This window comes from Dryas octopetala, chromosome 5, assembly GCF_963921425.1.
Source record: "Dryas octopetala chromosome 5, drDryOcto1.1, whole genome shotgun sequence".
NCBI lineage: Eukaryota > Viridiplantae > Streptophyta > Magnoliopsida > Rosales > Rosaceae > Dryas > Dryas octopetala.
In genome coordinates, this window is record NC_141370.1 from 20,853,073 (window position 1) to 20,880,845 (window position 27,773).

Sequence of the window (27,773 nt, forward strand, 5' to 3'; positions counted from 1 at the left end):
TTGATTTATATATGACATAACTTTAAGATATATTTATTTTGCAATAAATAAAACACTAATATATATAATTTACACATAATTTGAAATTCCTATTATCGTTGTATCTAGATATACAAAGTTTAATATTGAATAATGGCAACTACATGATATGATCAGCATCCATTCATCATCATTTTGATCAGAAAGATACAAGTTTATTAGAGTGGCTGATGCAAGTTTGGGGAGACACATTATTCCATACATGATTTTGATAACGCGCGGAAACCAAAATTGTGAACGATTGATCACCTAGCTCATAAGTTTTTTTTTTTTTGGCCATGACCTAGCTCATAAGTTGTATACAAGGATATTGTACAATATATGTACAAGAGCTGATATAGATGTTAACATTTCTCCAAAAAAAAAAAAACATCATTAATTAGTGGGTCAAACCACATGCCACAAATGATTAAGAAAGAAACATCATTTAATATTATCTTTGTATAATCAATGTAATGATCTAATACATGTCTCAACCAATGAACTTTTCTATGAGTCCACACGAGACTCTCACATACAGGGACTCTCATTTAATATAAAGTTAAGTTTGTTAATAAGAAAATAGATTATGATGGTATTGAAAATATTTGTCTTTATCTGAGAGAAAATAGGTTTGAATTTGAGATATCTCAAACTTAAAAAAAAATAATAATAATAACACTAAAATAAAGCTAATTGATTATGATGTTGAAACTTCAAAATATATAAATTTTTGTGGAGTATATATGAATGGTTTGTTAGTCGTTGGTGCTTGATCCAACCTCCTACCAAGAACAAAGTATGAAAATGATTTCAATTAAAGCCCATTTAGTACGTACGTAGTTGGTTGATCATCATCAATGTTCTTTCATTCATAATTTTGATTGGTCCCAGCTAGCGGCCCTCTCCCCAAACTCTGTACTAAATGTTCTTTAATTCATAATAAATTTCAACCTTAATTTATTACTTAATAAAGTTAAATAGTTAATACTTATTTATCTTTCTCGAAGGCTTGAAGCTAAAATATCGCAGTTGTGTCCCTGTTCCTGCTCAGATATTTTGTCATGTCATGTCATGTCGCTTATGATTGATACGACTCACATCTAATGCAGAGAGAATTGGTGGGGACGGCAATGTCACTGTAGAGGGAGGGAGAGAGAGAGAGAGAGAGAACAACACAAGAAAGATACAATATATTAATATAATCAAATTTATTCAAAGGGAAGAGGATTTGGGCCTAAATAATGCCTATTTAATCAAATTCATTAAGAAAGAGACTTCAGAGATTTGGGCCTAATTATCGGGTTCTTAATCAAGCAATCCAATCTCCCTCTCTCTTTCTGGGCCCAAGCAAAAAGAGACTTCAGTGTTTTGGGCCTAATTATCGGGTTTTTAATCAAGCAGCCCAATCTCCCTCTTTATTTCTAATCCCTGATTCGAAAAGAAATTTTTTTTTATGTGCATAACAAGAGATTATTCAATGGGCAGTTGTATCACGTGTATATATGACCTCTAATGATACACTAGCATATGTATTCATTTAAAGTAAAGTATATAGTTTTAAAAGTAAATAAAGCACATAGCGCTATAGCATTAGGTGGTTGTACATACACATGGTACGACTGTCTTATTCAAGATTTTTTTCGGGTGTAATACCACGTGGTGTGTGATCAATTCACTCAAATTATAACACGTGTATAATATTACAATTATTTAATAATTATACATGTATCATACTTTTAATGGATTGGTTATATCGCCAAGTACCGTTATGATCACATGAAAAAATCCTGACCAACTTATTAGGTGCAAAGCTGACGTGTCATTCAATGATTAGGCCGAAAAGGAGCGCAAAAGATTTATAAAAACAAAAAGGAAAAAAAAAAAAAAAAGGAGCACAAAAGCCTCTGGGCCCTTGGCCCATAAAAATGGCCTTTTGGATCCTACGTGGGGCAACCTACCATTCAACCGTTAACTACCATTCTTTCACAAAGCGCGAAACTGGTTCAGCACAGAGTTCCATACGACTCATGACCACCCAAAACCCTCTTTCTCTTCACTCTCTCCGACTTCAATGCAATCCTCCCACACAAACCCACCAACCCAACTCGGCGCCCTCACTCTTCTTGACTCAGTACGAACTCGGCAACCATGCTCAAAGGCAAGCTCAAGCTTCCGGACAAGGCCAAGCGCGTCTTCCCGGACCGGCTGGGGAGCTTGGTCGCCGGTTTAGATGACAAAGCGGAAGAAATTGGAGGGTCCGATTCGGTGTTCGAGTCCGGCGAAGAGCTCGAGACGTTTGAGGCCAACGGGTACGGTTCGTGTAGAGAGAGTGGGAATGATGAAGATGAGAAGGTGGATAGAGAATCCGATTTAAAGGTCCGGCAGAGACCCGAAAGAGAAGGGTTGGGTTCGGTCTCGGTGATGGCAGCCATTGCAGCGGATGATAAAAGGTCTGATCTTGAGTATGAGGTGAGAATCTGATGAGTGAAAGAAAAAATAGAGAGAAAAAGATGGCACTTTAATTTTAGTGTGAATGTGTTTTGGTGCATTTTGATATAAATATAATCAGTAAATATTTTATCTTTTTTTGTTTGTTTTTTTTTAATTAGGACTTTTTGTGGGGGTTTAGTGTGGTTTAGTTTTGTGCTTGTGTTGAATTATTGGGAAATTGTGAGAAAGCAAAGAAACGAAATCTTTCCGCAATGTGCTCGAAATAGTAGTACTGCACTCAGAATTTCTGTCAGTGTGGATTTTTGTGAGTTCCAACCAACAACCAACATAATGTTGATAGTTTATCGATCCCTTTTACTTATATTTTCTGAGAAACCATATAGATCATTAGGCCTTACAATTTGTCCTTTTACATTTTTCCCCCTGGTAATTTGCAGCTTTAAGATTTATCTTATTTTTTTCTTTTACAATTAGCTTTCTCAGCCAGAGATAAATTTGGAGAAGTTACAAAGAATTGCTAGTTCAGGGCTTCCTGATGGAGGAGGTTTGCGGTCAACAGCCTGGAAGGTACAACTACACGTTACATTGTTTCGCTAGTAGTTTCCTACATTATGTAATGTGAGTTCTGTTACTTTTGTTTTTCTACTATATGAGTAAATCTTCAGACCACAAGTATTAAATGATGAAGGGGGTCTTAGTTTTTTATTTGAATTCATTGTATAGGTATTTATGCATATATGTATATCAATGTATGTATGTATGTATTTATCGAATCTTGAGCCTTCAAGGATAATATTAGAACCCAAGTTATGACAAGAAACTTCTTGTCAAATCCATATGCTCTAATGGTTTGTCATAACCACTGAAAACTCCCAGTTGATTTAGTCCTCCAAGGAAAGAATTGATTAGCTGTTCCATGGAGCACTTGAAGGAATTGTTCGCTAAATTAGTTTAATATCTTTCCTAAATCCAGGATAGTGAGTAAAAAAGAGAATAAATATTATTTCTTCAATACTAACATTATTGATTGTCCTTACATTTCATGCACGCAGCTGCTCTTGGGTTATTTACCGCCCTCTCGTGATTTATGGGAAAGAGAGCTCATAGAAAATCGACTAAAGTATGCCAAGCTTAAAGAAGAGCTTCTCCTGAGTCCTGTAAGATGCACTCACCAAGTTGCATTGTAAACAAACTACAAAGTAGTAATTTATTTGCAGAAATTTTGTTACAAATAAATCTATACTTCAGGCGCATTATTTCTGATTCGTGGTTATTGTTCACTAATCAAAATCTTGAATCTAGACAGTCAGAAGTCACAAGAAGAAAAGGTGGTGCTGTGGAATATCGTCCAGCTGACAGTGATGTTGATGGACCATTGAAGCGACATGAAATTTCCCAGGAGGATCACCCTCTAAGCCTTGGTAAGGCTAGTGCTTGGCATCAATACTTTCAGGTAAAATGTCTTCTCATTATAAGGTTGTATCTTGGCTGCCTCCCATATAATTATGTGATGTTTATCATGCTACACTTGTATTTATAGCATACAGAGATTGCAGAACAGATAGACCGTGATTTGCAACGCACACACCCAGATTTGAAATTCTTCTCAGGGGACTCATCATTCAGTAAGAAACACAGGGTATATGATCCCCACAGCATTATCTTTTTCTTAATTTGATTTCCTTGTTACTGACATCATTATAGCAGCTGGATCATACACCAAATTCACTGGTTACTCTGGTCATTTCAGCTAATAGATTCATTGTCACTAACTGGATGCTTTTTTGTATTTCCATTTACAGGAAGCAATGAGAAGCATTCTTCTCCTGTTTGCAAAACTAAATCCAGCAATCCGTTATGTGCAAGGCATGAATGAGGTCTTGGCACCAATATACTATGTCTTTAGTACTGACACCAATGATCAAAATGCTGTAAGAAAGTTTCCTGCAAATTTTCATATGTTTATATTAGATGTCTTTGGCTTATTAATGCTTGATATAACTTGTATCTATTCACTAGGTGATCTAAAAGCATGCTTGGTAAAAGGGCCCTATCCTGCAAATATTTTGAAAGTTCAAAACTGACTTGTAGCATGATTCTGTTTTTTCTTCATTGGTCACCATTGTCTTTTCCTTCCTTAAAGGTTATACTTACTCATCCAAGTGCCAAGAGAAATTAAAGCCATATGATGGACTCATTCTGCAGGCAAATGCAGAAGCAGATAGTTTTTCTTGTTTTGTTCGACTCTTGAGTGACTCAGTGGACCACTTTTGCGAACAACTGGATAACAGTGCAGTGGGTATACTCTCCACTCTTTCCCGCTTGTCAGAGTTATTGAAAGCCAATGATGACGAACTGTGGAGGCATCTTGAGTTCACTACTAAGGTAAATTGTATCAAAGGGAATTACAATAGTTGCTTTTTCTTGATATCTGTGCAACCCATTTCGTGTTAATTTTGTTTGAAGTTGTTCAAGATGCCTTTTTCAAGTTGCATCATTTTTCTAGATCCTCTAAGTTATATACTATTTTCAACAGCTTATGTTGAGCCTAACCTTGAGATCTTATAACATATGCCCTTGTAAGCAGGTGAAACCGCAATACTATGCATTCAGGTGGATCACATTACTACTTACACAGGAATTCAATTTCCAATCCATCATGAGAATTTGGGATTCACTCTTGAGTAGTCCTTATGGCGTACAGGTCTCTTTCTCTTTCTCTGTGCATGCTAGTTATTCAGATCACTCCATTCTTCTCCCAATTATTGCTACTGTATTTGGTTTTTCCTTTTTCTAGTATGATGTTGCACCATTATGAATGAATACTGATTTATTGGAAGAAAACCCCACAGGATATGCTTCTTAAAATTTGCTGTGCGATGCTGCTATGTGTGAAAAGCAGACTATTAAGTGGTGATTTTGTGGCCAATTTAAAGCTTCTGCAGCACTACCCTGACATTAGCATAGAACACCTTCTCCAGGTAGCTCGGGATCTTAGTTCTAACCCATCTACCTATCGTTTGTCTTTGTCTTTGTAAATCCATTATGTATACTCTTTTCTGTACACTTTTTTTTTCCTCAACATTGTTTGTAACGATGAACAAAACTTAGAGCTGTTGCTTGAGCTAATTTGTACCCAAAAATTTTCAATCATATATTAAAAGGGGTGTATTTCATTTGTAGCAATCAACATTCAACTCAAGGACATACAAATCATTTGATTAAACGAGTAACAAAGCCTTGTCCGATATACCATTTTCTTCCCTTGCTGAGATCGCACCAGCAGTGGTGGCTTTTACACATGTTGCTAATTTTGACAAATAAGTGGATTAGGCTTGGGAATGACGTCTCAACAAATTTACTGTTTAACCAAAGAAGCAATATGTATGTAGCATCAGCCATACTATGATTTTTCAACCTTGGGATCTTGGTCTTCAATTACTTTGATTAGCTGAATAGGAGGTTTTGATGCAATTTAAAAATAAAAAAAAACAAAATTAAGAAAAGAGAAAGGTCCTTTTCTTTGGTCAAAGAGAAGGGGTCATATATATAAACTTATTATAAAGATCTAGAATGTTAAATAGGAGTTTCCTTCTCTTTATGAACAAAAAATAAAAAACATAAAAGTTTTAGTTGAAGAAAAAGCTAAGAAGACCAAAATTCATAATAGCAGAGTAGAGTCATCAATTCATCATCCAATTCGCCCAAAGAATAGTCAGCAAGCAGCCAAGCAGCCAAGCAGGTTGAATTGAATCTCATGAATTTCAGATGCATGAGGACCTCATGGTCATTAATGTAATTCAGGCTGGCTACCCCACGTCCCTGTGAGGACAGCTCACAGTTGGTTGACCCTCAAAATCAGCTGCAGAAAATTCATTTGCAATTTGGCACTCTAAATTAAACCCCAATTTGGTTATCAACTGCAAGATTTGTTTATTTTTTCCCTCTAACTGCACTAACGGTTCTCCCTGTCAAATGGAGAATTGAAAGTCTTAGCTACAACAGTTGAGCCACGTTATCATGCTAATACGGTACAGTAAGTAAAGGCTTAATCTAAGTTCCAAACTTTGTACAATCTAGGAGCCTTGCTAACAATGATATGTTTCGTCAATGATGTTTACGTGTCATTTTATTATTGATTTATAATACATAATATGATGTGGTGGTTTGTATCTGATACTTTTTCCCCTCAAATAAACTTTTTTTCTGTTGGCCGCCGAATAAAAATTGACCCCTTTTTTCAGCCACCAATTGGTTATTGGTTGTTACTTGTTAATTAAGAAGCCTAAAAAAAGGGTACAAAAGAAAATAAAAGACTTGAAAAATTGTTGCTAAGAATACACACAAATGATACATGCAGAATGAGACAGTTAGGATTGAGTTTCATTCAATAAGATAAACCTAGAACAAATTTTTTATTTTTGAAAATAATAATAAAATGTAACCTAATCTCCCATATCCATAGTTTATGCTACCATATTTTAAGGGTTAATTGTTTACCTGCACCACCACTGCATATTTTAGTATTTTTATATTTTTCGAACTCTTCAACACAACCACTCGGATACATATATATTGACATTTTTCACATTGCCGATTGCTTCAATTTTTATAATCATTGATATGTACATATTATTTTCAGGAAATGACAACTCAATCTCATCTGTTGTTCTTCGTATTTGATTGACTTCTTTGGTCAATGAATATTGGTCTTCCCTTTCTATTAAGTACTGTAGAACTTGTTCTTGCTGTTGGTGAGAGTACTTGTGAATATGCTTCATTCTAATTTATTCATGTCAGCTGCACAATATTTGTGATTGCTTTGATTGATTGAGGTGGTAGCCTCTGTACTTGTTCCTTGATCAGAGCTTAATTGAGATATGAAAAAAACAGTACTACTGCATGGAATACTTCATGCAACTATCGACGAGGTTGATAGGCTCAAGGATGGAGATTGCTGCATCTTCTTCTGCAAGGTATATACATATAGACTATATATCATTTTCTTTTTCAATTGCATTGGTTATTAATCACTTATCAGTGCCATCTTAAATACTCGATCAGTTGATCAAATTCCATATTCATTTTGATAATGGCAATGCTAATCCATATCCAAGTATGGTTTATATCAGTTTGCTTTATATATATCTCAAACGGTAATCAAATATTTGAAATGTTATGTTGTTAGAGAGTTGATTTGGACTGCACATTATTAATGGTTCCTATTGACTAGAAAGTGAAAGTTTCCCTAAATCTAACTTCATGAAATGCGATGATGTTTACTGTAGCTTTTCGAAAAGTCAGTTGGGTTTGGTAAAGGTTCCAGACTTTATGCAACAATTGATTTGGAAAATGCAAGAGTTTGCAGAACTAGACTGCTAGAAGATGCAACTTCTAATCCTCAGTGGGCTGAATCTTTTCATATATACTGCGCCCACAGGGCTTCTCATGTTATTTTCTCTATCAAAGAAGGCAATCCCATTGGGGCCAGAGTGATTGGCAGAGCTTATATGCCTGCAGGGGAACTCCTTAACCAAGAAGATCAAGTAGACAGATGGCTTAAGATCTTGGACCAAAACAATAAACCATTACATGGAAGCCCCAAACTCCATGTCAAATTACGCTTCATTTCTGTAGCCCAAGACTGTAATTGGTCTCAAGGAATCAAAAGTCCTAAGTTCCCAGGAGTTCCCTACACATTTTTCACCCAGAGAAATGGTTGCAGAGTTACCCTTTACCAAGATGCTCATGTCCCAAACAAATTCATCCCCAAAATCCCTCTTGCTGGGGGCAAGTGTTATGAACCGCACAGATGCTGGGAAGACATTTTTCATGCCATTTCTAATGCAAAACACTTGATTTACATAGCAGGTTGGTCCGTGTTTACTAAAATCACCTTAGTAAGGGACCCCAAGAGGCAAATGCCAGAAGGAGGAGATCTGACTCTGGGAGAGATTCTTAAGAAGAAGGCAGATGAAGGAGTCAAAGTCCTAATGCTTGTTTGGGATGACAGAACTTCAGTGAAGTTACTAAAGAGGGATGGAGTGATGGCTACCCATGATGAAGATACTGAAAGTTACTTCCACCAGACAGCAGTTCATTGTGTGTTATGCCCCCGAAATCCGGACAATGGGCAGAGCATTGTTCAAGATTTAGAGGTTTCTACCATGTTCACTCATCACCAGAAGATTGTGGTGGTGGACAGTGAATTGCCCAATGGAGTAGTAGAAAAGAGGAGGATTGTGAGCTTCATTGGTGGTCTTGATCTTTGTGGTGGGAGATATGACACTCCCTTCCATTCCAATTTCAGGACTTTAGACACAACCCACCATAATGATTTCCATCAGCCCAATTTTGCTGGTGCCTCAATCACAAAAGGTGGACCAAGGGAGCCTTGGCATGACATGCATTGTAGATTGGAAGGGCCTATTGCCTGGGATGTTTTGTTCAATTTTGAGCAAAGGTGGAGGAAGCAAGGTGGGAAGGACTTGCTTGTTCAACTCAGAGAACTTGATGACACATTTATACCGCCATCTCCAGTTATGTTCCCTCAGGACCATGAGACATGGAATGTTCAATTGTTCCGGTCCATCGATGGAGGAGCTGCATTTGGCTTTCCTGAATCTCCTGAAGATGCTGCCATGGCAGGTCTTGTCAGTGGGAAAGATCATGTGATTGACCGAAGCATTCAGGATGCGTACATAAATGCCATTCGACGAGCAAAGAGTTTCATCTACATTGAAAATCAGTACTTTCTTGGAAGTTCATTCTGCTGGCATTCAGATCATAACATTAAGGTTGAGGATGTTGGTGCTTGGCATCTTATTCCAAAGGAACTGTCACTAAAGATTGTTAGTAAGATTGAAGCAGGAGAAAGATTTACCGTGTACATTGTCATTCCCATGTGGCCAGAGGGTATCCCAGAAAGCCAAACTGTTCAGGCAATACTGAATTGGCAGAAGATGACCATGGAGATGATGTACAAGGACATAGTTCAAGCTCTCAAAACCAAAGGGCTTGAGGCAAACCCCAAGGACTATTTGATATTTTTTTGCCTTGGTAATCGTGAGAAGAAGAAAAAGGGAGAATATGTACCTCCAGCAAAACCAGAACATGGTACAGATTACAGCAGAGCTCAACAAGCCAGGCGGTTCATGATCTATGTTCATGCCAAGTTGATGATAGGTAAGCCAGTGTATCACATTCTTCTTAATTTTTAGCTCTTAATAACTAGATTGTATACAGCATAAAATAATAAATGAAGTGTTTGAAATGCCTGTCTTTTGCAGTTGATGATGAATACATAATCATTGGATCTGCCAACATCAATCAGAGGTCAATGGATGGTGCCAGAGATTCAGAGATTGCAATGGGAGCCTTCCAACCATATCACCTATCCACTAGAGAGCCAGCAAGGGGCCAAATTCATGGCCTCAGAATGGCATTGTGGTATGAACACTTGGGCTTGCTTAATGACACCTTCCTTGAACCAGAGAGTGTGCAATGTGTGAGAAAGGTGAACCAGATTGCTGAAAAGCATTGGGACCTCTATTCAAGTGAGACCTTAAAGGGTGACTTGCCAGGGCATCTGCTTAGCTATCCCATTGTGGTTACTGAAAATGGGGAGGTCACAGAGTTACCTGGGACAGAATTTTTTCCAGACTCTAAGGCTCGAGTTCTTGGGGCCAAATCTGACTTACTTCCTTCAATCCTCACTACTTAAAAAACATTGCCTTTTCTGAATTCTCATTCCAATTCATTGTAAATCTGTCCAAGTCTGAGTCTCCTTTGTTTCTCTCTTTTCAGTGCTAATAATATTGATTTGGTTATAATTGGATCCTAAATTCATTGTAAATGTAGAGTAATATATGATTACACTGTAGTCAAGCTAAAGCACCTTTGAGGAAGTGGATGTCATTGTGGTCTATATTAGTTGTGATCACTCTTAATTTATGATAGTACATGTCTGTAAGACTGTAACCACATGGACCCAATAAATATGATTCCCCAACTTTAGAGCTAGTATATATCTCAATTTCCAAAAAATGACAAAATTTTCATTTGCCAGAAGAACTCTGCTCTTAGTCATAGTTTCTAAGCAAAGACACGGAATTAGGTCCTTATCTAAAACAATCTATTCATCAAAAAATAAAAAGAAGAAAATAATCTCTACCTTAAATTTTTGGAACAAACAGGTAGTTGTAGATGTAACACTTTCAACAGCACCCTCCTCCACATCTACCTTTTCATAACAAGTTTTTGCCCCTGTGTGTAATTTTTTGCCTTCCCTCTTAAATATCCTTTTTTTTTTTTTTTTTTTTTTTTTTCAGTTGAGCAGGTTTTAGTTTTCAACATCATTGATTCATTGATAAAAAATTTCAATGATGATTATTGGTTTCAAATGAGACCATTTTCACAAAGAACCTTTCACATCTCTCAAAAATCCAATTGGAAAGAAAAGAACATTGACATTATCAATCAGTGTTTCAATTATTGGGATTTGATTTTTGCTTTTGGAACTATTACCATTAACACTTTGGTAGTCATAATGGTTAGACTTCCATTTATATGGTTAATATTCAACCATGCAATTCAAGCTTACATATTTACATCTCTAACAACCATTGCTTTCAAAAGAGGTGACGTTTACATGACTTGCTGATATTGATTATCATCAAGACTCATGAAATCTTTATCTCTGAGATAAACTCATGCATCAATGTTATCCTTTGGCAGATACATGCCTAACTTGTTCCTATATTTTGAAGCCGAGACAAAAAAGTGATCACATGCTTTTTTATCCAATAATATATTTCTGCATTTTCCTTAATTTACTCAACCTCTATAATAAAATGTTATTTTAACCAATTATGTCCTCCTGCATAATAAGGTTCTTTACATGGTCTAATCCATATTCTAGAATTTGGCCAACATCTAATTAACCACAATCCCAAGGCCATTGCCTATTGGCCTTTGGGAACCTAACAAGGCCACCACATGTAATAATGTAATATTGTGACTTGTGAGTGAGGCCTGACTCCTGAGGAATATTAACTGCTAGCTGAGGCATGCATGTGCAGCTTGCAAAATTATTTATTTCTCTTTTTGTGTCATGAAGCTCTAAGCCTCTAACCCCATTGGTCCCAAGTCATTTTCCTATCTTCAACTAGATCTGACTATCAAGAACTCCAATCTTTTGGCATGGAACGGCCTGACATGTCATGGATGACAAAGGCTGCGTATTTTTAAAGAAAAACCTTAATAATTGAACTCAATTGTACCATGCTCACGCTCCTCCATATTGCTGTGAATTCCACTCTTTTTTTCCTCTGGGTAAAAATGCATATTACCCCATTTCCTGCTGCATGAAAAGGGTTGGTTTGTGACATTATGTTCTGCAAATTGATCTCATTTGCCACATCAAACTCATGAATTGGAAGTTTAATAGACCTGCATATACACAATGCTAAAATGATTAGGTACCGCAAGTCAACAATATAGGGCAGAAAATGGAAAAAAAGAAGAAGAAAATCTTGTACACAAGTTATCGTATTTTTTAAATTGAATTCCTTATCGGTTATTGTGAGATGATGATCGTACGTATATAATAATTAATATACAAGAATTTCTGAGAGAGAGTGCACTATACGCAGCTAACACTCTTCCATAAAATTGTGAAAGTGACAAAAAAGTAATGCTGAGCTTGTTAGTCCTACTCCTCCCCAATTTCTAAATAAGAAAGAAACTGACGTCACCAGAAAACTTTCTCCCAATTTGGCACTGCCGTGCGGTGCACGAGCAAAAGTTGATTAGCAGACACCACACAGAGAGATAAAAACACATTCAATTCAATTACTCATGCTTACACACATGGTGACCGACATTCACATTCACAATTACATTTACCAGTTCAAAGTAAAAAAAACCCAACCCCAACAACAAAAAAGGAAAAAATAAAAAAAGAAAGAAGACTTATGTTCAAATGATGATCAAATTGTGTAATAAATAATCCCATTTGGTTGAAATATAATATAATATTTCACATGTAGTTCCCAGTGCACCTCCATAACTATTTATCCACCTCTAGCCCTCCCATGTATACTATATTACTATTAAAACACACACACTCTGCCCCTCATTCAGTGAAGACTGGTACTTTTTTCTTTCTGGTATCTGTTTTTCTAGTTGTTTTCAAATTGGGTTCAGTTTCTTGTTCTTGTTCTTCATCTTCTTGAAGAAAAGAAAAAAAAAACAAAAGGGTCGATGTCTTCCATGTTGGGGTCACAAGGGGTGGTGTTGGCCACAGCCATGGCAGTCTCTGCAGGCACTGTGATCCTTCTAGCTCTTCGCCTTCAGAAATCTCTGCCCACCTCCCAATTCCCTGTTGATCATCAAATCTCACGGTCCTCCTCACCCCAGATTCTACGATCTTGTATATCTTCTGGTATGCCCGACAAACACTCTGTGTCTCTGTGTCTCTGTTTCTCTGTTTCTCTGTTTCTCAGTTTCTCTGTTTCTGTGACTCTGTCTTTGACTTCGTTCCATGGTTTGGTTTAATTATTGGCTAATTCAAATGGCTTTTAATTAATTTTTTTCTGGTTGGGTGTGCAGAGGAAAAGAAAAGGAGGAAGAAGCAGAAGAAAAGGGTGCACTTTGCAGAGGATGTGGTGGATCCAAGTGGGGATGGAGAGGAGTTTAGGAAGCAACATAAAATAATTACCACTTCATCTTCAACTACTTCATCATCACTAAACTTCAAAAAGACAACAAGCCATGCCCAAAAATACAAAGGAATGCCTGCGAACCGCGTGGCTCTCTACAATGGAATTCTCAGGGATCGTGTGGTTCACCGATTGGCCTACTCATGCTGATCAAATTCACATCTTCCATCTCACTGTATATTTTGTCTCTAAATATTAGTCTTTTTTCTTTTTTAATATTTTGTACATTTGTTTTTTAGGTTACATGGAATATTCGGAATTGTAGGGAATGATGGGACCCCAGGTTTTGTTAGTTGTTGCCGTTTTATGTTTCTTTGTAACATGATTGGGTGTACAGGGTGGATCCTCTTTTTAATACCAAATTTTTGTTCATATTGAAACCTTCAAATCCTCTAGGGTTTTGCTGAGGCAACCGAAAATTTCATCAACACTCAGCCTTTTATGTACCAAAACATAGAATAAATGTTAGTGGTAAAAGTATTTACCAGTCTTTATTATCATCGATAAAAATAAAAGAAAAATGCCATCAAGGTCTTTTCAAGCCAATGACTTGGTAGACTTCCAAAGAGCCCTTTGAAAGGAAGAGAATAGGAAAAGAAATTTATGGAGTTAATGTGTTTAGGTGAGAATTTCAGTTGGTCAGCTTCAGCCTTAATTAATAGAGCTCTTCAAAATTACTGCTAGGGCCTGACTGTGTGAGATTCAATACTGTGGGTGCTTTCAGCTAATTTTATATTTTCATGCGTTTCTTTTGACAAATTAATAAAGTCTATGATCACATCTCACATGCATAATGTGAACACAGCCATGTGCTAGGATGCTTCCGCTATCAACCCACACACCGTACCCTTTACTTTTAGGCCACGCTCATAATTAAATGAACCAAGACTTCTTCTACATATTTGACCTGATGAAAACCTTGCATAGGAAGCAAGCCAACCATGAACAGATTATATATAAATATAAAATTAATTATTGACCCAACTTAGCGTATTAATTTATTTTGACTAATTAATCAAAAATTAATACATGTGTTATAATATAAGTAAATTAGTAATATTACGTGAAGGTGTTACGATTATATTAAAAATATTCACAAATGAATAAGTATTCAAATTTAGCGGTTTTTTACGGTTAGAATGAGAATTCGACTTTTATCCTTCTTCTTCCATGCTTCGCCTCCTTTGAATTTTCTTTAATAAAAAAAAGCTATAAATTCTTCCTAGTTTTAGTTGAAGAATACATGTAAAAATTAAACAATTAACAAATATATATGGATTTGAATCCCAACCATTAATGTATGTAATGCTAATTTTTTTTTTTTTTTTTCATTTTACTTAGGAAAACATGCAAGCCCATGCAATACTGAAGGCCAAGCATGCACCATTTTAGATCATGGTCATCGACTCATTGGGATCTGAGACACTTCCAAAACATATGAAAATGTGGGGGTCCATTTTGTGATAATAAAATATAAGGGCAACCAGGATAGAGGAGTGCATACATACATATATGTATATGGAATTTATATATATAATAATTTATTTATTTTCTGTTGAGATATATATATTATATCTTTCTTTGCATGCATTTTGTTTATTTCCATATTTTTTTTTCTAAAGCAAGACCTTTTTATGAATGACAGATGACAAGCGGGGATTGGAGACAAGTAAACAAAGCAAAACCAGTAGGTCGAAGTAGAAGCAGGCCATATGAGGATGGCGGGATGGGGCAATTGAGAAATTTGTTGGTTTGCAAATGTGCGTTGATTTTGGAACAGAAAACGTGCATTATATATATGAATATATATCAACTTCTAATTTGTCTTCCTGTCTTTGCATTTCTGAAAAGGAGGGTCTCCTTGGATATTTATGTTGCTTGTGGGGGCTCATGTCTCATGGTGCGTCCTATATGTGCTCTCCTTTTAATTTCCATATTGTTATTTAATTCTACCAAATTTGTTTTACTCGGTAGTTATTAAATTGTAATGTCATTATTATCTTAATTAATTAATGGGTTAAATATAAAAATGGTACACAAACTTTACACTGATTCTTAATTTGGTCTACTAACTATAAAAAATATCAATTTGATCTACGAATTTTCCAAACTATACCAAAGCAGTACAAACGTTAACTTCTATCTGAAAATTAACGGAATTGGTCATATAAAAATATGATTGACGGACTGAAATGTCCATAAAAATGTAGTCACTTGCTGTGCACATGACCAATTTTCGTTAAATTTTTCGATGGAAGTTAATATTTGTACTGCTTTGATATAACTTGAAAAGTTCATAGACTAAAATGATATTTTTTATACTTAATGAACCAAATTGAGATTTTTTGTAAAATTTATGAACCATTTTTGTATTTAATCTTTAATTAATTATGTTTTAGTTTTGGTTCGGTTACCCAACCTACTACTCATTCGAGTGTGACCAAAATTACCATTTCATCCCCACCAAAGATGTTTTGGGTTTGGGTTGTGATTGGACAAGTCATGTCACAAGCCACGCGGAATTTGCTAATGCTTCATCACCCAATTATTGTACTTCTCCTCCTTGTTCATCAACAAGTCTAAAAAGAACATTTGGTCCAACGTTGAACCAATTCACATTTGTTCCTCAACAGTCAATCAATGGTGGGTATTGATTAAATTAATTAAAATCCTACAATGAATCTAAGTTTTATTGGACTTGAATATTAAAGTGAAAGAACATTAAGCAGTGTATCCATTACTTGATTCGTAATTAGTCCATATTTATTCCATTGTATGGAACTTGATCACATGTACAACAAGAAAGGATATGAGTAAAAGAAAAAACCTTTAAAGCAAATTAAGATAATGAGACTTTGGGACCAAAACCATTGAAAGCATGAAAAATGGAAGGTACCGTGTGAAATGAACCAAGTGAGTACAACGTATGAATGTAGCAATAGGTCATGGTGAGCACGCAAGAATCAATACAACATATGTGGAATTTGAATGATATATGTGTGTTTGAATCTGATGTGAACATACAAGACTACAGCAGGTACGTACTCAGTGCTCATCATGCAACTTAGAGCTTTATTAATTCTCCTTCACAGTTCACATCTCCAACATTTTTGCATCCAATTCTATCTCCAATGTGCTTGGAAGATCTCTTGATATCACTTGGAATTATGATCTGTCACGAGTCAAAGTTATATTGTGCGAGAAATTCTTTCATACAACGTTGTGTATATTTTGGAAATTGTGCATCAGTTAGAGCACTGACTAGAAGTCAGGATTCAGTGCCAAGTACCAAATACCAATTGGGTCAAAGTCTTCGATCACTAGCAAAAATGCAAAACTAGACATGTGTGATGCACCATACATTTCTCCATTTCTCACTAATGATGGTCAATTTGAAAGTCAAGACAGTATTTTGGTGGTAAGACAAGTTATATAAGCCCTCCCCAGTCCCCCATATATGCAGAGTAGTAGTAGTAGTACTTCTGATGATTATTTGATAAAGAAGGTCAATCATTAATTTGGGTTGTCTACGTGAGCAAAGCCGAATCCCCAATTATAGATGCCAAAATACTAATTAACATTTAACAGTGGAAGATGACAAACACATTCACAATATATTGGTCCATTCACCCTTCAACAGCTCAGTGAAAAAGGAACATGACATCTGCAAATCTCATAGTTAAAGAGAACTTACCACCTATCTCTCTCTCTCTCTCTCTCTCTCTCTCTCTCTCTCTCTCTCTCTCTCTCTCTCTCTCTCTTGTATACTACCTATCCCCTAACACGGGGGTAGGTAAGTTATTTTCCATAGTTAAATGCCACTTTCTTAATTACTGACCTCATCAACTTTATGACATTTTTATTCTATGTATAAAGAAAAAGTGGAGGCCTTCTATGGCCTTCCATTTAGTCAATGAAAGACCCACTGCTTTTGCTTTAACTATATGTATATAGCATTAGCCTAGCTAGCTAGCTCCTCAAGTCTCACCCAACAAACATATATAACCTTATAATATAATACACAAAGTCACACAACCATTGATGTGTCCTCATCTTCCCTCATCATCCTAATGTACTTTAAAAATGACCAATAGCAGGATGCAGAAACATTCAATTTATTCATTCCCAATTCAAAACACAAGCAATCAAATGGCAACATGTTTAGTTTAATGGTATAAGTGATTACATCATTTTGGCATATTAGGTAGGAAAAGGTGAAAGCGAGCTAGGAGAGCTTTCGTCTTTGCCTAAACATGGAAGCGCTAGCTCAAATGAATTTGTTCACCGACAAAGTAACAAAATTAAACAAATGCTTGAATTGGATCGAAGATAAGGATGAGCTAGCGGTACTATAGCTAGTGTTATTAATTAAATCTTAATTATACTTGATTAGTGGCCATGACGTGAATTGATCAAATGTAAGTAGTTTATAGATGTTGGAACATCCCTAACATAATTAACTATTTACAGCAAGCAATAATCACCATCATTCGATTGCGGATATCAAACGCATTTGTTTATAATTTGCCAACAAATGCAACATCTGTTCTTTTCTAATCATATATGCTTGTCACTTTAGTGAGAAACATAAGGTCAAGACCATACACACGTGCCAATACCAAAAATTCTTTGAAAATAAATCCATGATTTTATTTTAGTATAAAAGAAATTGTTTTTTAAACAAATGATGTTTTAATAAAAACTATATTAAAATTTTAAAAAATGATGGATTTAAAGAGCTATGGTTTAGGGTTTAAGATGCAATCAAAGATTTGACCAGTACATCTAGCTCAGAAAAAAAAAAAAAAAAAAACAAAGACCAATAACCATAGACCCATAATTGAGTAATTGACTAGACCTGATTTGGGCCTTTCAGTTCTGGGCCTCCTGATAATTCCCCGTTCGTATTAAAGTCCAATGAAGGCCCAGCGCCAAAGTTTCCCTCCAACTGTTATGAATTCATGAGCCCAGGTAGGCCCAACATAGATGCGACGCAACACACATTTACACTCGCACACTGAAGAAGAAGGAAGAAGCACACGCAGAAACGCGTCGTTTCTTTCTCAGCCAAACGCCGACTTCAGCAATCAGGTACTTGCCCCCCATTGATGTATAGAAATTCAGCGGTTAATATGCTTAATACTCTGCTAAATAATTGATGTGGCTCAGTAGTGATGACTAGGGTTTATTGTATTTACGTCCAATTGTTCAAACCCATTGATAAGCCAGCGAAGTCTTATGACCTATCTCCTGTGTATATGAACAACCCCTTGAAAATTGATAATAATGATTTAATTTGAAATTGGGGCGCTACCCAATTCCTTATTCTGATTTTGATTATATTTTTGCTTACTTTTACCTCTTTTTTGGATAAATAAAAGATTCTATTCAACAATTATCTTATAAATCCACAGTCACCAAACTGATTTTGAGCCAACAGTTCGCATTTGTTTTTGGATTTAATGGATTTATGAACATACTGTGGTTTGTATATTTGGATTTCGTGCTCATTGGTGAGTAGGAGATGAAAATTGACACCTTGACATTTCGTAGTCTGAAGATACTGTAGAAGTGGTTTGTGAATGATGCCATATTATTATTTAGCCATTAACAAAAACTTAAATTGTGAACGACTGCCCCTGCTTGCTGCTTGTTCAATTCGCAACCATTCTATGTTCCTCATTAACCATCTCAAGCATGATTTGGTGGGTGCTGATTTTGATGGCTTCTTTAACTTTAATCTTCAGTAGCCATGAAGGTGCGTTCATCGGTGAAGAAGATGTGTGAGTTTTGTAAGACAGTTAAACGCCGTGGACGCGTTTATGTGTATTGCACAGCCAATCCCAAGCATAAGCAAAGACAAGGCATGTCAACATTTGCATATCAAGGCACAGAGGCTTCCATGTATGTGCCTTTTTATGCTTTCATTTCTTTTTTTTATTTGCATTTATGTATTTACCTCTGAGAAAGTTTTTTTATTGCGTAAGTTTTAAAGGAAGAGTCCCATTCAGAACTTCCATGTTAAGCACCCCCATTCATGCCTTCGTTTTGCAGGTCCTTTAGTCTAGCAAATGTCATCTAGGAGACTATGACTTAACAATCTCTGCATCTTACAATACTCATAGACTTTTCAATGCTTTATGTCATCAATTTTCCCAGAAGAATAAAACTTGTTTTGGAGTCAAGGACTTAGGTAGCTGCATCGTCTAATTTTAACTTGTGATGGTAGTTGCCATGTTTTACACTATTGCATCTAACTTGCCTGCTGATGTCTTGTTTACATGCTTATAGATGTGTAATGATAAATCTTGCTTGTAAGAAAAGAGTTTTTAAGTTTATCATTAGTTCTCTAACTAAATAGTATCTGAATCATCTGATATTAGGGTATAGTAAATCAATAACTTCATGAATTTAGTCATATGTGCAGAAAAATATAAATACTTTAGAACAATGTTAGTAAGTAGTTTCTGTAGAATTCCGTATCTCATTTTCTCCTTTCAGGTGGCTTATGTTTTAACCTGCCGTATTCATTCTGATTGCCTACTTTTGAGGAGGCCTTAATTACATATTTGTCCACGTATCCCCATTCCCTTCCCCCTCTCTATCTCTCATGTTCACATATATGGGGATGCATGCATAGATACACACACATGCTCACATAAAAACTCATAAATGTACAATTTTGAGCGTTTGCATGTGTTTACATTGAGAGATTTGCACTTGAGATGTCTATATATGTATATCAATTTTATCACGTGAAAATCTCTCTTATGAGAATACATAAATTCCAAAAAAAATGTGCCAATGGAGTCTAATTGGCAATTGAATATTGGTATCATTTTCAGGTCTGCAGAGACTAATGCCAAGCAGGAGAGCAACTTTGGTCACAGCTTGCATGCAGGGCTGGCATCTCTAGTACCCAAAAAGAATGAGTCTTCTATGCCCTCTACGATACTTGGATGGAGAGTGGGCTTGGCATCTCTGTTGTTTAAGAAGGCCAATTAGCCTTAGAATTCTAAACAAAAGAATACAAACTTATCCCAGTTTTTAGGTTTTTTTCTTTGTCTGTGCTTTCATATACATTCAAACTACTTTCAAAGTGTTATCCCTTCTCTTTTTCTAGTGGATTTAGCTTTTAATTCAGGCTACAATGTAATAATTCTCTCCTCACTCTTTGGGTTGTGTGTCTTTAGACTAGCTGTGGTAGAGATTTCAATGCCAACAACCTTGACCTGCTCTATAAAATTCATGAATTGGAATGCCCCGAATTGTAAAGGAGAGGTTTTGATGTTGCAAAAGTTTTTCTTTTCATATTCATTCCATAGAGTAGATTACAGAACCAAAATTTGTCCAACTTAGAAAGAGAGACGTGCAAGTGACCTTTACCTTGAACATAATGAATCATAGGAAGTGGTTACACTTTTCAATCTCGACCGTTCAGGCCAAGACCCTCTATATTTTATACCCAAAAATAAGACCCTATATTCTTAATTTACAAAAAAAAAAAAAATGCAAAAAATAAGAAACCAATCATGTACGTGTCTATCATGCTCATATGATCATTAAACATTTTCAGATAATGGATGACAATAATTTATGCAGGTATTCGACATTGTCATCAATTAATGAAGTGTCGCCTTGGGCCTTCGCAGAAATTGCCTCTCACCATCTTCAACAACCCAGAACTTTTTGGGAAAAAACAAAAAGGGTTCAATAGTGAAGTATACATATACATATATACAATACAATAAAGTCTATCTTGTATTTAAAATATATATATAATCTTGTCTTATCAAATAGTTTCATACGTTAAGTTGTTTTTGATTCTCTTGATGAAACGCAACATTCAGACATATTTTTACATATGCTTTACCCAATTTTTTACCAAATTATGAATGTTGTGACCCGTAAAACGGCAGCGTATTGCGTCCCAACAGGCAGGAGCACGTCCTCACTTTCACTTTCAGTTGTTGAGTTGCCGAGCACGCAGCACAGCACACTGATCAAGCAAGTGGGAGAAACCGAGCAGCGTATTAAATTATATAAATAAATAATTATAAAATAAACAAATCCAAAAGGCACCCAATCGAAAAACGATTCCCACAATCGAAGAAAACACAACCCCACGCGCAATTTCTTGCTTTCCGATCATCTCTTTTATGCTTAGATTGATTCCCCATTCTTCCCCTGTAAACTGCAAAACCCTAAACTTAAAGCCTTCAAATTCATGCTTAGCTTTTGAATGTTTCCGGCAACACTGCTCCAGACTCAATGGTGACGACACTCAACGGCTCGGCTGCAGCTTGGATCCGTCACTTCCTCGCTTGCATGGGGTAAGTCCTCGATTTCCATCTCAACACCAAAAAGATTGTATTTTGGCTTTCTTCTTGCATTGGCAATTTATGGTAGTTGTTTTTCGTGAATATTAACGGTGCTCTTTGGGGTTCTTCCGAGTCTCTTCTTTTGGAAGGTTTGACTTGTGGGTAGTAAAAATTTGACTTACTAAATTTGGGAGCAACTTTCATTCTTCAAAATCACATATTTACACTTGCTTTCCAAAAATTTCGAGTCTTTTTTGGTAACAATGGCAAGCTCAGCTGGGGTATTGAATAAATGAATGCCCTTGGAATCTGTATCGGAATCGATGGTATTTACCCACTTTGAGTGGTACTTAAAAATTTTTTGTTTTATTTGTTTTATTTTTTATTTTTGCCCAATTTGAGAGAGGAGAGGAAACCAGAATATTTTAACACTTACTTGTGGCTATGGCATCAACAGTCTAGTCTTTTGTTGGTGGGCTTTATTGTAGATATGGTTTAACCTGGGTTTTAACAGAGCAGTGGTTGTTTTGGATGCTGCACTAAACCCACACCCATTATTGCTGTCGATGAGCCTTCAAAGGGATTGAGAATTCAAGGGCGAACTGTTAAGAAACCTGGTGTATCAGATGATTTTTGGAGCAGCAGCACATATGACTTGGATAATAGCGCTGTTCAATCCCAGAGAAGCATCTCATCCATCAGCACCTCAAACCAGACCCTCAACCAGGCCCTCAACCAGGCCAGTGGCGCTGCTAGCACGAGCAGCCATTCTGACTTTGTAAATCATGGCAAGTTTCCATTGTATGTTATTTTCATTGTCTTCTTATCATGGTATGGCAATCGTTTTTAAGCATGTTTCTGTTCTGTTCATGTGTCTTTGTGTTGTATTAAATTAATCTGAACCCAAACACAATTTGTCTAAATATGTCAATCCAAACTCATTTGCTAATCAGTAGTGCTAGATATACCACATTTTTATACCATAATTTCATACCACCTTATGTGGCAACTTACATGGCATTCATACATTGGATACTAAAAAATAAAAATAAAAACCCAAAAAGAAAAAGAAAAACTTTGTCCAATAAAGTAATGACACGTGAGATGGTATAAGAATGTGGTATAAGAAATGTGGTAAGAATAGCATTATTCTTTGCTAATTGAAGCGGTCCTTTCATGTATTAGCCATGTCTCTTTTTCACCACCATAAGAACTTAATACACCAAAAGTCCAACACATCTTTCCAACAAAATAAAGTTCCACAATATATAAAACAGAGAAAAAATTATCTCATTAAGGGGTTAAAATGGATTTTGCAAATGGACGTTCGCACAACCTACGGGTGATCCATTTTGAAAAGGTAAACCCAAACATTGGTTTTCACATGTGAATGAACAGGTCCTTTAAAATGTAAAATTTGGCTAGGTCTGTTCTGATTACTTGTGGATTGTGATTCTTCTACACCAGGTTTCTATTTTCTTATGACCTTCTCTCTTGATGGTTATGCTATTGTATGATCCACTTCTAGTGCCGGTACCTTATTAACACTCTTCTGTACTCGAAGTTGGTATAATCATTATCCATATTCTTGTGAACTTTAATATTTGTATGTGTATAGATTATTTTTATATGATGTTTATACTTCGTTGACTGCAGGTCTTGTTCTCTGGAACCAAACCAGGCTTGATTGGATTGGAAGTGGCAAGCCTAAGAATCAAACTCAAAAAAGTGAGGAACACAGATTAAGGTATGTTACTTGTTCTTTTTATAACTTTATTTTGTAATTCCAATCTTGAGGCAGGTCCATTAGTCTTGCACAATTTAATTGCTGTTATTGCCCATCGATTAAAGCAAAGTTACGACCCACATTCTTTAACCAATTTTCTGACATGAACCTGCTATGTTCTTTCAAGAATTATAATTTTTCCATGTTGATTTATGCTTTTACCATTTTCAAAGTAGCCACTTTGCAAATTCTGATGAATTAAATGCTTTTCCAACTTCATGAAGGGAGGACATTCCACAAGTAGATGAAATGTATATGCTTTGTTTTTAATTTGCACGTATCTTTCTCCGCATGGTTGACTAACACTGTCTTTGCAGTTGGAATGCAACTTATGAAAGATTGGTTGGAACCAAACAGAGACAGCCTTTCCCCCAACGCATTCCTCTGTCTGTAAGTCCTCTTTTTTCTTTGGTGGGTCTCTGTATTGCATTATGCCTGTGCATCGTGCTGAAAATACTAATCGGGTTTATATTAACAGGAAATGATAGAATTTCTCGTGGAAGTATGGGAACAGGAGGGACTGTACGATTGAGCGAGGAGAATCAGAATCTGCCTTTTAACGTCAGAGGAAGATGGTTTGTGTTTGTAAATCTCAGTTCAGAGGCGTGGGTGTATAGCTGGGGCAAGGAAAGGGAGTCAAAACAATGAAAATATGTTTCAAGTTTAATTGTAATATGACCCACTAATATTTTCATCTTTTCTGTCCCCCTTCTCTTCATGTTGTATGGAAAATGGATGGAACTGTGGAACGTGCCCTCTGTCACGCAAACTGAATATATACAGAAGCAGTTGCCTTTGCTTGTGTGAATTATACCAAAGTTAAAAGACTTGTTAAACGATACTACTTAAGTTATGGTGTTTGTTCCTTTTTTCTTTGTTGGGCCTGGAGAGGTATATTCAGTTTATTAAAATATAGCTTGGCAGTCCATGACCAAGGTTTGTGGGCTACCTCTCAAGTAGTCAAGTCATGGGCCTTGGGACTTCTGCAATAACATTGTGAAGCTTTTTTTGGTAACATTGTATTAAAAACTCAAATGCTTCCTGCATATTCATTTAAAAAAGTTTTCAGGGGAGTATATTTTCAGTCCCCGCATTAAAAATAATTGTCTAGGCCTTAAGAAACAGTATAGTCTATCTTATGCACACATTTCTTCTAGAATCAAGATTCATAGAAAAGTAAGTTTAATGTCCAAGGGAAGAAGTCACCTCACACCTTAATTCACTGATACAATGAATCTTTTAAGAGTTTTTTAAGTGTGGTTCGTGTCTTGGTGATTTGGTTGTTGCTGAATATTCAATTTCAAGGTCATATTAGTAATGTATTTGAATTGTGCTTCCTCTCCTGCATTGCATATTTGCATATCATATCAAATCTTTGGATGTGTGTCTCCACACGTCAGCTCTGCTGATGCGATATGGATGCCTCTTGAATTTTCAAGATTTTGAATGCAAAGAACCAACCAATTCACCAAATGAATCTTCTTATCTTGAGATCACATCAACATTTTCATTCAAGACCCAAGATTAAGGTTCTATATTTTAATGCATTGTTTATACATACTGATATTTCATGAGATCAGTAGTGACTAGTGGGAGATATATACATTTGTATATGTACAATAAAATCACACAAATTAATAAGAAGATAGCTACATGCATTGCATGATGTATGATGCATTCTCAACCCCAAATTACAACAAGAGTTGCAAGACTTCACACTCTGCAATCTTTCCAGGTGGATGCAAAACAAAATACCAAAAGTTGCATTTCTATCCACTTGGTCATTGAGAAATTAAGTCTTACTTTAGGACATGATGATTTTGAAAATTAGCCCTACAAAATACCAAAATATATTATGGTTCATTGATCCCTTCAACTACTCCTATTCCAATTATATATCCCCGTACAATGAATGTTTCAAGACAATACAGAAAAAGCTACAACTTGACTTAACATATATATATATATATATATATGTGTGTGTGTAAATCAAAGAATCAAAAGTAGCTAAATAATATATTGATCACACTGTCTGTATTTCCTAGTCACAAGTTAAAGTCACCATGGATTATGGCAAAGACTTTTACCACAAATAAAGAAATAAAAAAAGATGGAACATTTTCAAAGACGAAGACTACAGAGAACCAAATTAAGGTATCTGAACATCCTATGTTAAAAAAAAATATATATATATATTAGACCGGACCATGTCTACAATATTCTCAAACAAATTCCCAGTTTCTTAATTTCATTTTTATTTTATTATTAAATTGATCGATCAATTAATAAATTAAGACTTTGTATCGATCATGAACCGTGTGCATATGAGCATATACTTACCCTTTTATAGTTTTATTCCCTTCTTTACCTTTTTATTATTAGAGAATTTGTGGGCAAGCTAACTGCATTAATTTTGTACCTATTCCCAAAATCATCGTTTTTAATTTGATTGTAAAACATGTTGATTGGCACAATGGCACGCTTTCACTTCTTAGCTGGCCTGATTGTCTCTGACATTGAGAGCAGTGCTACCAACCCATTGGGTTTAGTTTACAGCCATTTGCCTTGTTGGTGCAAGATGGCAATGAGTAACAACAACTAATTGTGAAATTTGAATCTCATTATATATAAATACTTCAAGTTGATCACGTACTAATTGAGTAATTAACTTTTGGAAGAGAAAATTAAATTTCTTAGGGCTAGTGGTCCATAAAGATTTTTAAATATATAGATCTGGACCAGATACAAGTCACAAAAATTCCAAGAAAGACCAAACATTACACCACAGTGAGTACTGGTACCACGGGTACCTTATAGTCTGTAGAACCTCCAAAAGGTTAAAGACTTAAAAGGTAAGTACCCTAGTAGAGAATTCCCAAGACCTAGGGGCTAGGGGTACCCTAAAAGGGCATAAACCAATCAAGAGATGTGTACTTTTATTTTTTTTCTTTTTTCTGGTGAGGACTGAGGAGTACATTCTGAAATCTGAATGTTGCAATGAAATTTCCAAGAAATTCATTAGTTGAATTACATGGATACCCTTCATCTTCTTTACAATTTACGAAGTCTAACATGAAGACCCAATGACAACATTGACAAGTGGGAGAGGGATCCAATGTTTCTAGCCTTACATAACCCTGTTTCTGGTCACAGTTTTTAGTCCTACCCATGCCCAGTGGTAATAGCCTAATAGGGCCTCCATATTTCTCATGTCATCAGCAGCCAACTCATATTCAATGCACATTGGGACTGAATTGTTCAAAGAAAAAAAAAAAAATGCTATGCATGCACCTTATAATCATATACCAAATTCATTTTTTATCATAAAGTTGCCCACAACCACAAAAAATTCTATAAAATTATAAATGAGATCACCTTTTTGATATAATTCAACTAGTTTGATTTAGTTCTCTTTTTACTATTCTTCATTAACTAATTCGATTTGGGTCAAGTTTTATGACTAATTAAACACAAACACACTTTCAAGGTTCAAACACTAAACAATTAATCTAACTCAAAACATATCATATATTTAACCTTTCTTTTTTTGCTCTATATTTATAATATGACCTTGCTTGCATCTTATTAATTAGCTACTATTAAAAAAATGTATAATGGATTAAAAAAAATCATTGTATAAATGGGCATGCACCAAAACTTTATGATTTAGAACTGCCCCAAAACTTAAAAAAAAAAAAAAAAAAAAAAAAAAAAAAAAAAAAACGAAAAGAAAGATCAAGTGGATAGAGAAAAGAGGATCAAGTGTATGGAGGAAACAAAAAGGATCAAGTTGTGGTTGGCTGTCAGCTGCTGTGTGACCCTCTTGAATTCAAGTGGGCAACATGATAATGTCTTACTCTTTATGTCACATTGTATTGTTATTAAAATTATTAATTGGTGGCTACCTTTCATCTTAGAATCAATCAATGATTCTAGCTATTGTTCTCATGATTAACTTTACTGTGAGTTACAGGACAGTACCACTTTATTAGCTGTTTCCTCTTATAGTAGAGAGATTATTGTTAAATATTAAAATATCACACATAATAATTCAAGTCATGATAATGAGTGGGATAAATATAAGGTTCGATTATCTCAAATATAATTAAAAAAATTAATTGAACTGGTGAAGTTAAAACCAACAAATTCATATTGAACTAGAAAATACTCTCAACATATTCTAGCTAATAGCCTAAAATCTCTCTAATCTTCTTTCATGATCTGTGTTTTAAACACCCATTTAAAGAGGAATTTATGTCTTATAGGTCCATAATGTATTATCCTCGGTAGAATTTTAAAGAAAAGAATAGTGATCATCCAAATAAGGAAAAGGATGATGAAAGAATAATAATGAAAGAAAAAATGGTCGGTACGTTATTTGGCGGAGTCTTAAAGAAAAAGTAAACCCAGCAGAGAAAAGCCAAAATTTGTACTACCTCTAGAATAGTCTCTAGAGGCTTGGAAAGGATCCAT

General features: G+C 35.6%; 5 protein-coding genes across 9 annotated transcripts; all 5 read left to right on the forward strand.

The window, feature by feature from the left end:
- Positions 1 to 2,037: 2,037 nt before the first annotated feature.
- On the forward strand, positions 2,038 to 5,625 carry LOC147285619 (uncharacterized). 2 transcript variants are annotated; one of them, XM_086243794.1, is made up of 9 exons: positions 2,038 to 2,490; positions 2,947 to 3,039; positions 3,525 to 3,655; positions 3,775 to 3,925; positions 4,013 to 4,111; positions 4,275 to 4,403; positions 4,678 to 4,857; positions 5,060 to 5,176; positions 5,325 to 5,625. In XM_086243794.1, the coding sequence occupies exons 1-9, from the start codon at positions 2,170 to 2,172 to the stop codon at positions 5,508 to 5,510; spliced, it is 1,407 nt and encodes a 468-aa protein (XP_086099920.1). In that variant the 5' UTR covers positions 2,038 to 2,169; the 3' UTR covers positions 5,511 to 5,625. The 2 variants fall into 2 exon arrangements, with proteins under 2 accessions (XP_086099920.1, XP_086099921.1); XM_086243795.1 differs by having other exon boundaries at positions 3,525 to 3,629; positions 3,779 to 3,925.
- A 1,662-nt stretch (positions 5,626 to 7,287) lies between these two features.
- LOC147285620 (phospholipase D alpha 1-like) lies at positions 7,288 to 10,214 on the forward strand. 2 transcript variants are annotated; one of them, XM_086243671.1, is made up of 3 exons: positions 7,288 to 7,448; positions 7,761 to 9,657; positions 9,762 to 10,214. In XM_086243671.1, the coding sequence occupies exons 1-3, from the start codon at positions 7,353 to 7,355 to the stop codon at positions 10,193 to 10,195; spliced, it is 2,427 nt and encodes an 808-aa protein (XP_086099797.1). In that variant the 5' UTR covers positions 7,288 to 7,352; the 3' UTR covers positions 10,196 to 10,214. The 2 variants fall into 2 exon arrangements, with proteins under 2 accessions (XP_086099797.1, XP_086099798.1); XM_086243672.1 differs by having other exon boundaries at positions 7,773 to 9,657.
- A 2,282-nt stretch (positions 10,215 to 12,496) lies between these two features.
- LOC147285621 (uncharacterized) lies at positions 12,497 to 13,567 on the forward strand. The gene is made up of 2 exons (XM_086245147.1): positions 12,497 to 12,916; positions 13,084 to 13,567. The coding sequence occupies exons 1-2, from the start codon at positions 12,736 to 12,738 to the stop codon at positions 13,341 to 13,343; spliced, it is 441 nt and encodes a 146-aa protein (XP_086101273.1). The 5' UTR covers positions 12,497 to 12,735; the 3' UTR covers positions 13,344 to 13,567.
- Positions 13,568 to 18,185: 4,618 nt separating this feature from the next.
- LOC147285622 (Ribosomal protein L36) lies at positions 18,186 to 20,504 on the forward strand. Of its 2 annotated transcripts, none has more exons than XM_086244815.1 (3): positions 18,186 to 18,284; positions 18,941 to 19,097; positions 20,039 to 20,504. In XM_086244815.1, the coding sequence occupies exons 2-3, from the start codon at positions 18,946 to 18,948 to the stop codon at positions 20,196 to 20,198; spliced, it is 312 nt and encodes a 103-aa protein (XP_086100941.1). In that variant the 5' UTR covers positions 18,186 to 18,284; positions 18,941 to 18,945; the 3' UTR covers positions 20,199 to 20,504. The 2 variants fall into 2 exon arrangements, with proteins under 2 accessions (XP_086100941.1, XP_086100942.1); XM_086244816.1 differs by having other exon boundaries at positions 18,202 to 18,284; positions 18,944 to 19,097.
- Positions 20,505 to 21,133: 629 nt separating this feature from the next.
- LOC147285623 (uncharacterized) lies at positions 21,134 to 24,139 on the forward strand. 2 transcript variants are annotated; one of them, XM_086243569.1, is made up of 5 exons: positions 21,134 to 21,526; positions 22,029 to 22,302; positions 23,171 to 23,261; positions 23,618 to 23,690; positions 23,779 to 24,139. In XM_086243569.1, the coding sequence occupies exons 1-5, from the start codon at positions 21,353 to 21,355 to the stop codon at positions 23,830 to 23,832; spliced, it is 666 nt and encodes a 221-aa protein (XP_086099695.1). In that variant the 5' UTR covers positions 21,134 to 21,352; the 3' UTR covers positions 23,833 to 24,139. The 2 variants fall into 2 exon arrangements, with proteins under 2 accessions (XP_086099695.1, XP_086099696.1); XM_086243570.1 differs by having other exon boundaries at positions 21,142 to 21,526; positions 22,034 to 22,302.
- The last annotated feature ends 3,634 nt before the right edge of the window (positions 24,140 to 27,773 follow it).

Bases quoted from the DNA above. Each gene is read 5' to 3' on its own strand.
- LOC147285621 (XM_086245147.1), top strand. From the start codon at position 12,736: ATGTCTTCCATGTTGGGGTCACAAGGGGTGGTGTTGGCCACAGCCATG. The intron at 12,917-13,083 runs GTATGCCCGACA...TTGGGTGTGCAG, and splicing joins ACGATCTTGTATATCTTCTG to AGGAAAAGAAAAGGAGGAAG.
- LOC147285622 (XM_086244815.1), top strand. From the start codon at position 18,946: ATGAAGGTGCGTTCATCGGTGAAGAAGATGTGTGAGTTTTGTAAGACA. The intron at 19,098-20,038 runs GTATGTGCCTTT...TATCATTTTCAG, and splicing joins CAAGGCACAGAGGCTTCCAT to GTCTGCAGAGACTAATGCCA.
- LOC147285619 (XM_086243794.1), top strand. From the start codon at position 2,170: ATGCTCAAAGGCAAGCTCAAGCTTCCGGACAAGGCCAAGCGCGTCTTC. The intron at 3,040-3,524 runs GTACAACTACAC...TCATGCACGCAG, and splicing joins TGCGGTCAACAGCCTGGAAG to CTGCTCTTGGGTTATTTACC. The intron at 4,858-5,059 runs GTAAATTGTATC...CCTTGTAAGCAG, and splicing joins ATCTTGAGTTCACTACTAAG to GTGAAACCGCAATACTATGC.
- LOC147285620 (XM_086243671.1), top strand. From the start codon at position 7,353: ATGAAAAAAACAGTACTACTGCATGGAATACTTCATGCAACTATCGAC. The intron at 7,449-7,760 runs GTATATACATAT...TGTTTACTGTAG, and splicing joins GCTGCATCTTCTTCTGCAAG to CTTTTCGAAAAGTCAGTTGG. The intron at 9,658-9,761 runs GTAAGCCAGTGT...TGTCTTTTGCAG, and splicing joins TCATGCCAAGTTGATGATAG to TTGATGATGAATACATAATC.
- LOC147285623 (XM_086243569.1), top strand. From the start codon at position 21,353: ATGCTTAGATTGATTCCCCATTCTTCCCCTGTAAACTGCAAAACCCTA. The intron at 23,262-23,617 runs GTATGTTACTTG...CTGTCTTTGCAG, and splicing joins AGTGAGGAACACAGATTAAG to TTGGAATGCAACTTATGAAA. The intron at 23,691-23,778 runs GTAAGTCCTCTT...TTATATTAACAG, and splicing joins CCCAACGCATTCCTCTGTCT to GAAATGATAGAATTTCTCGT.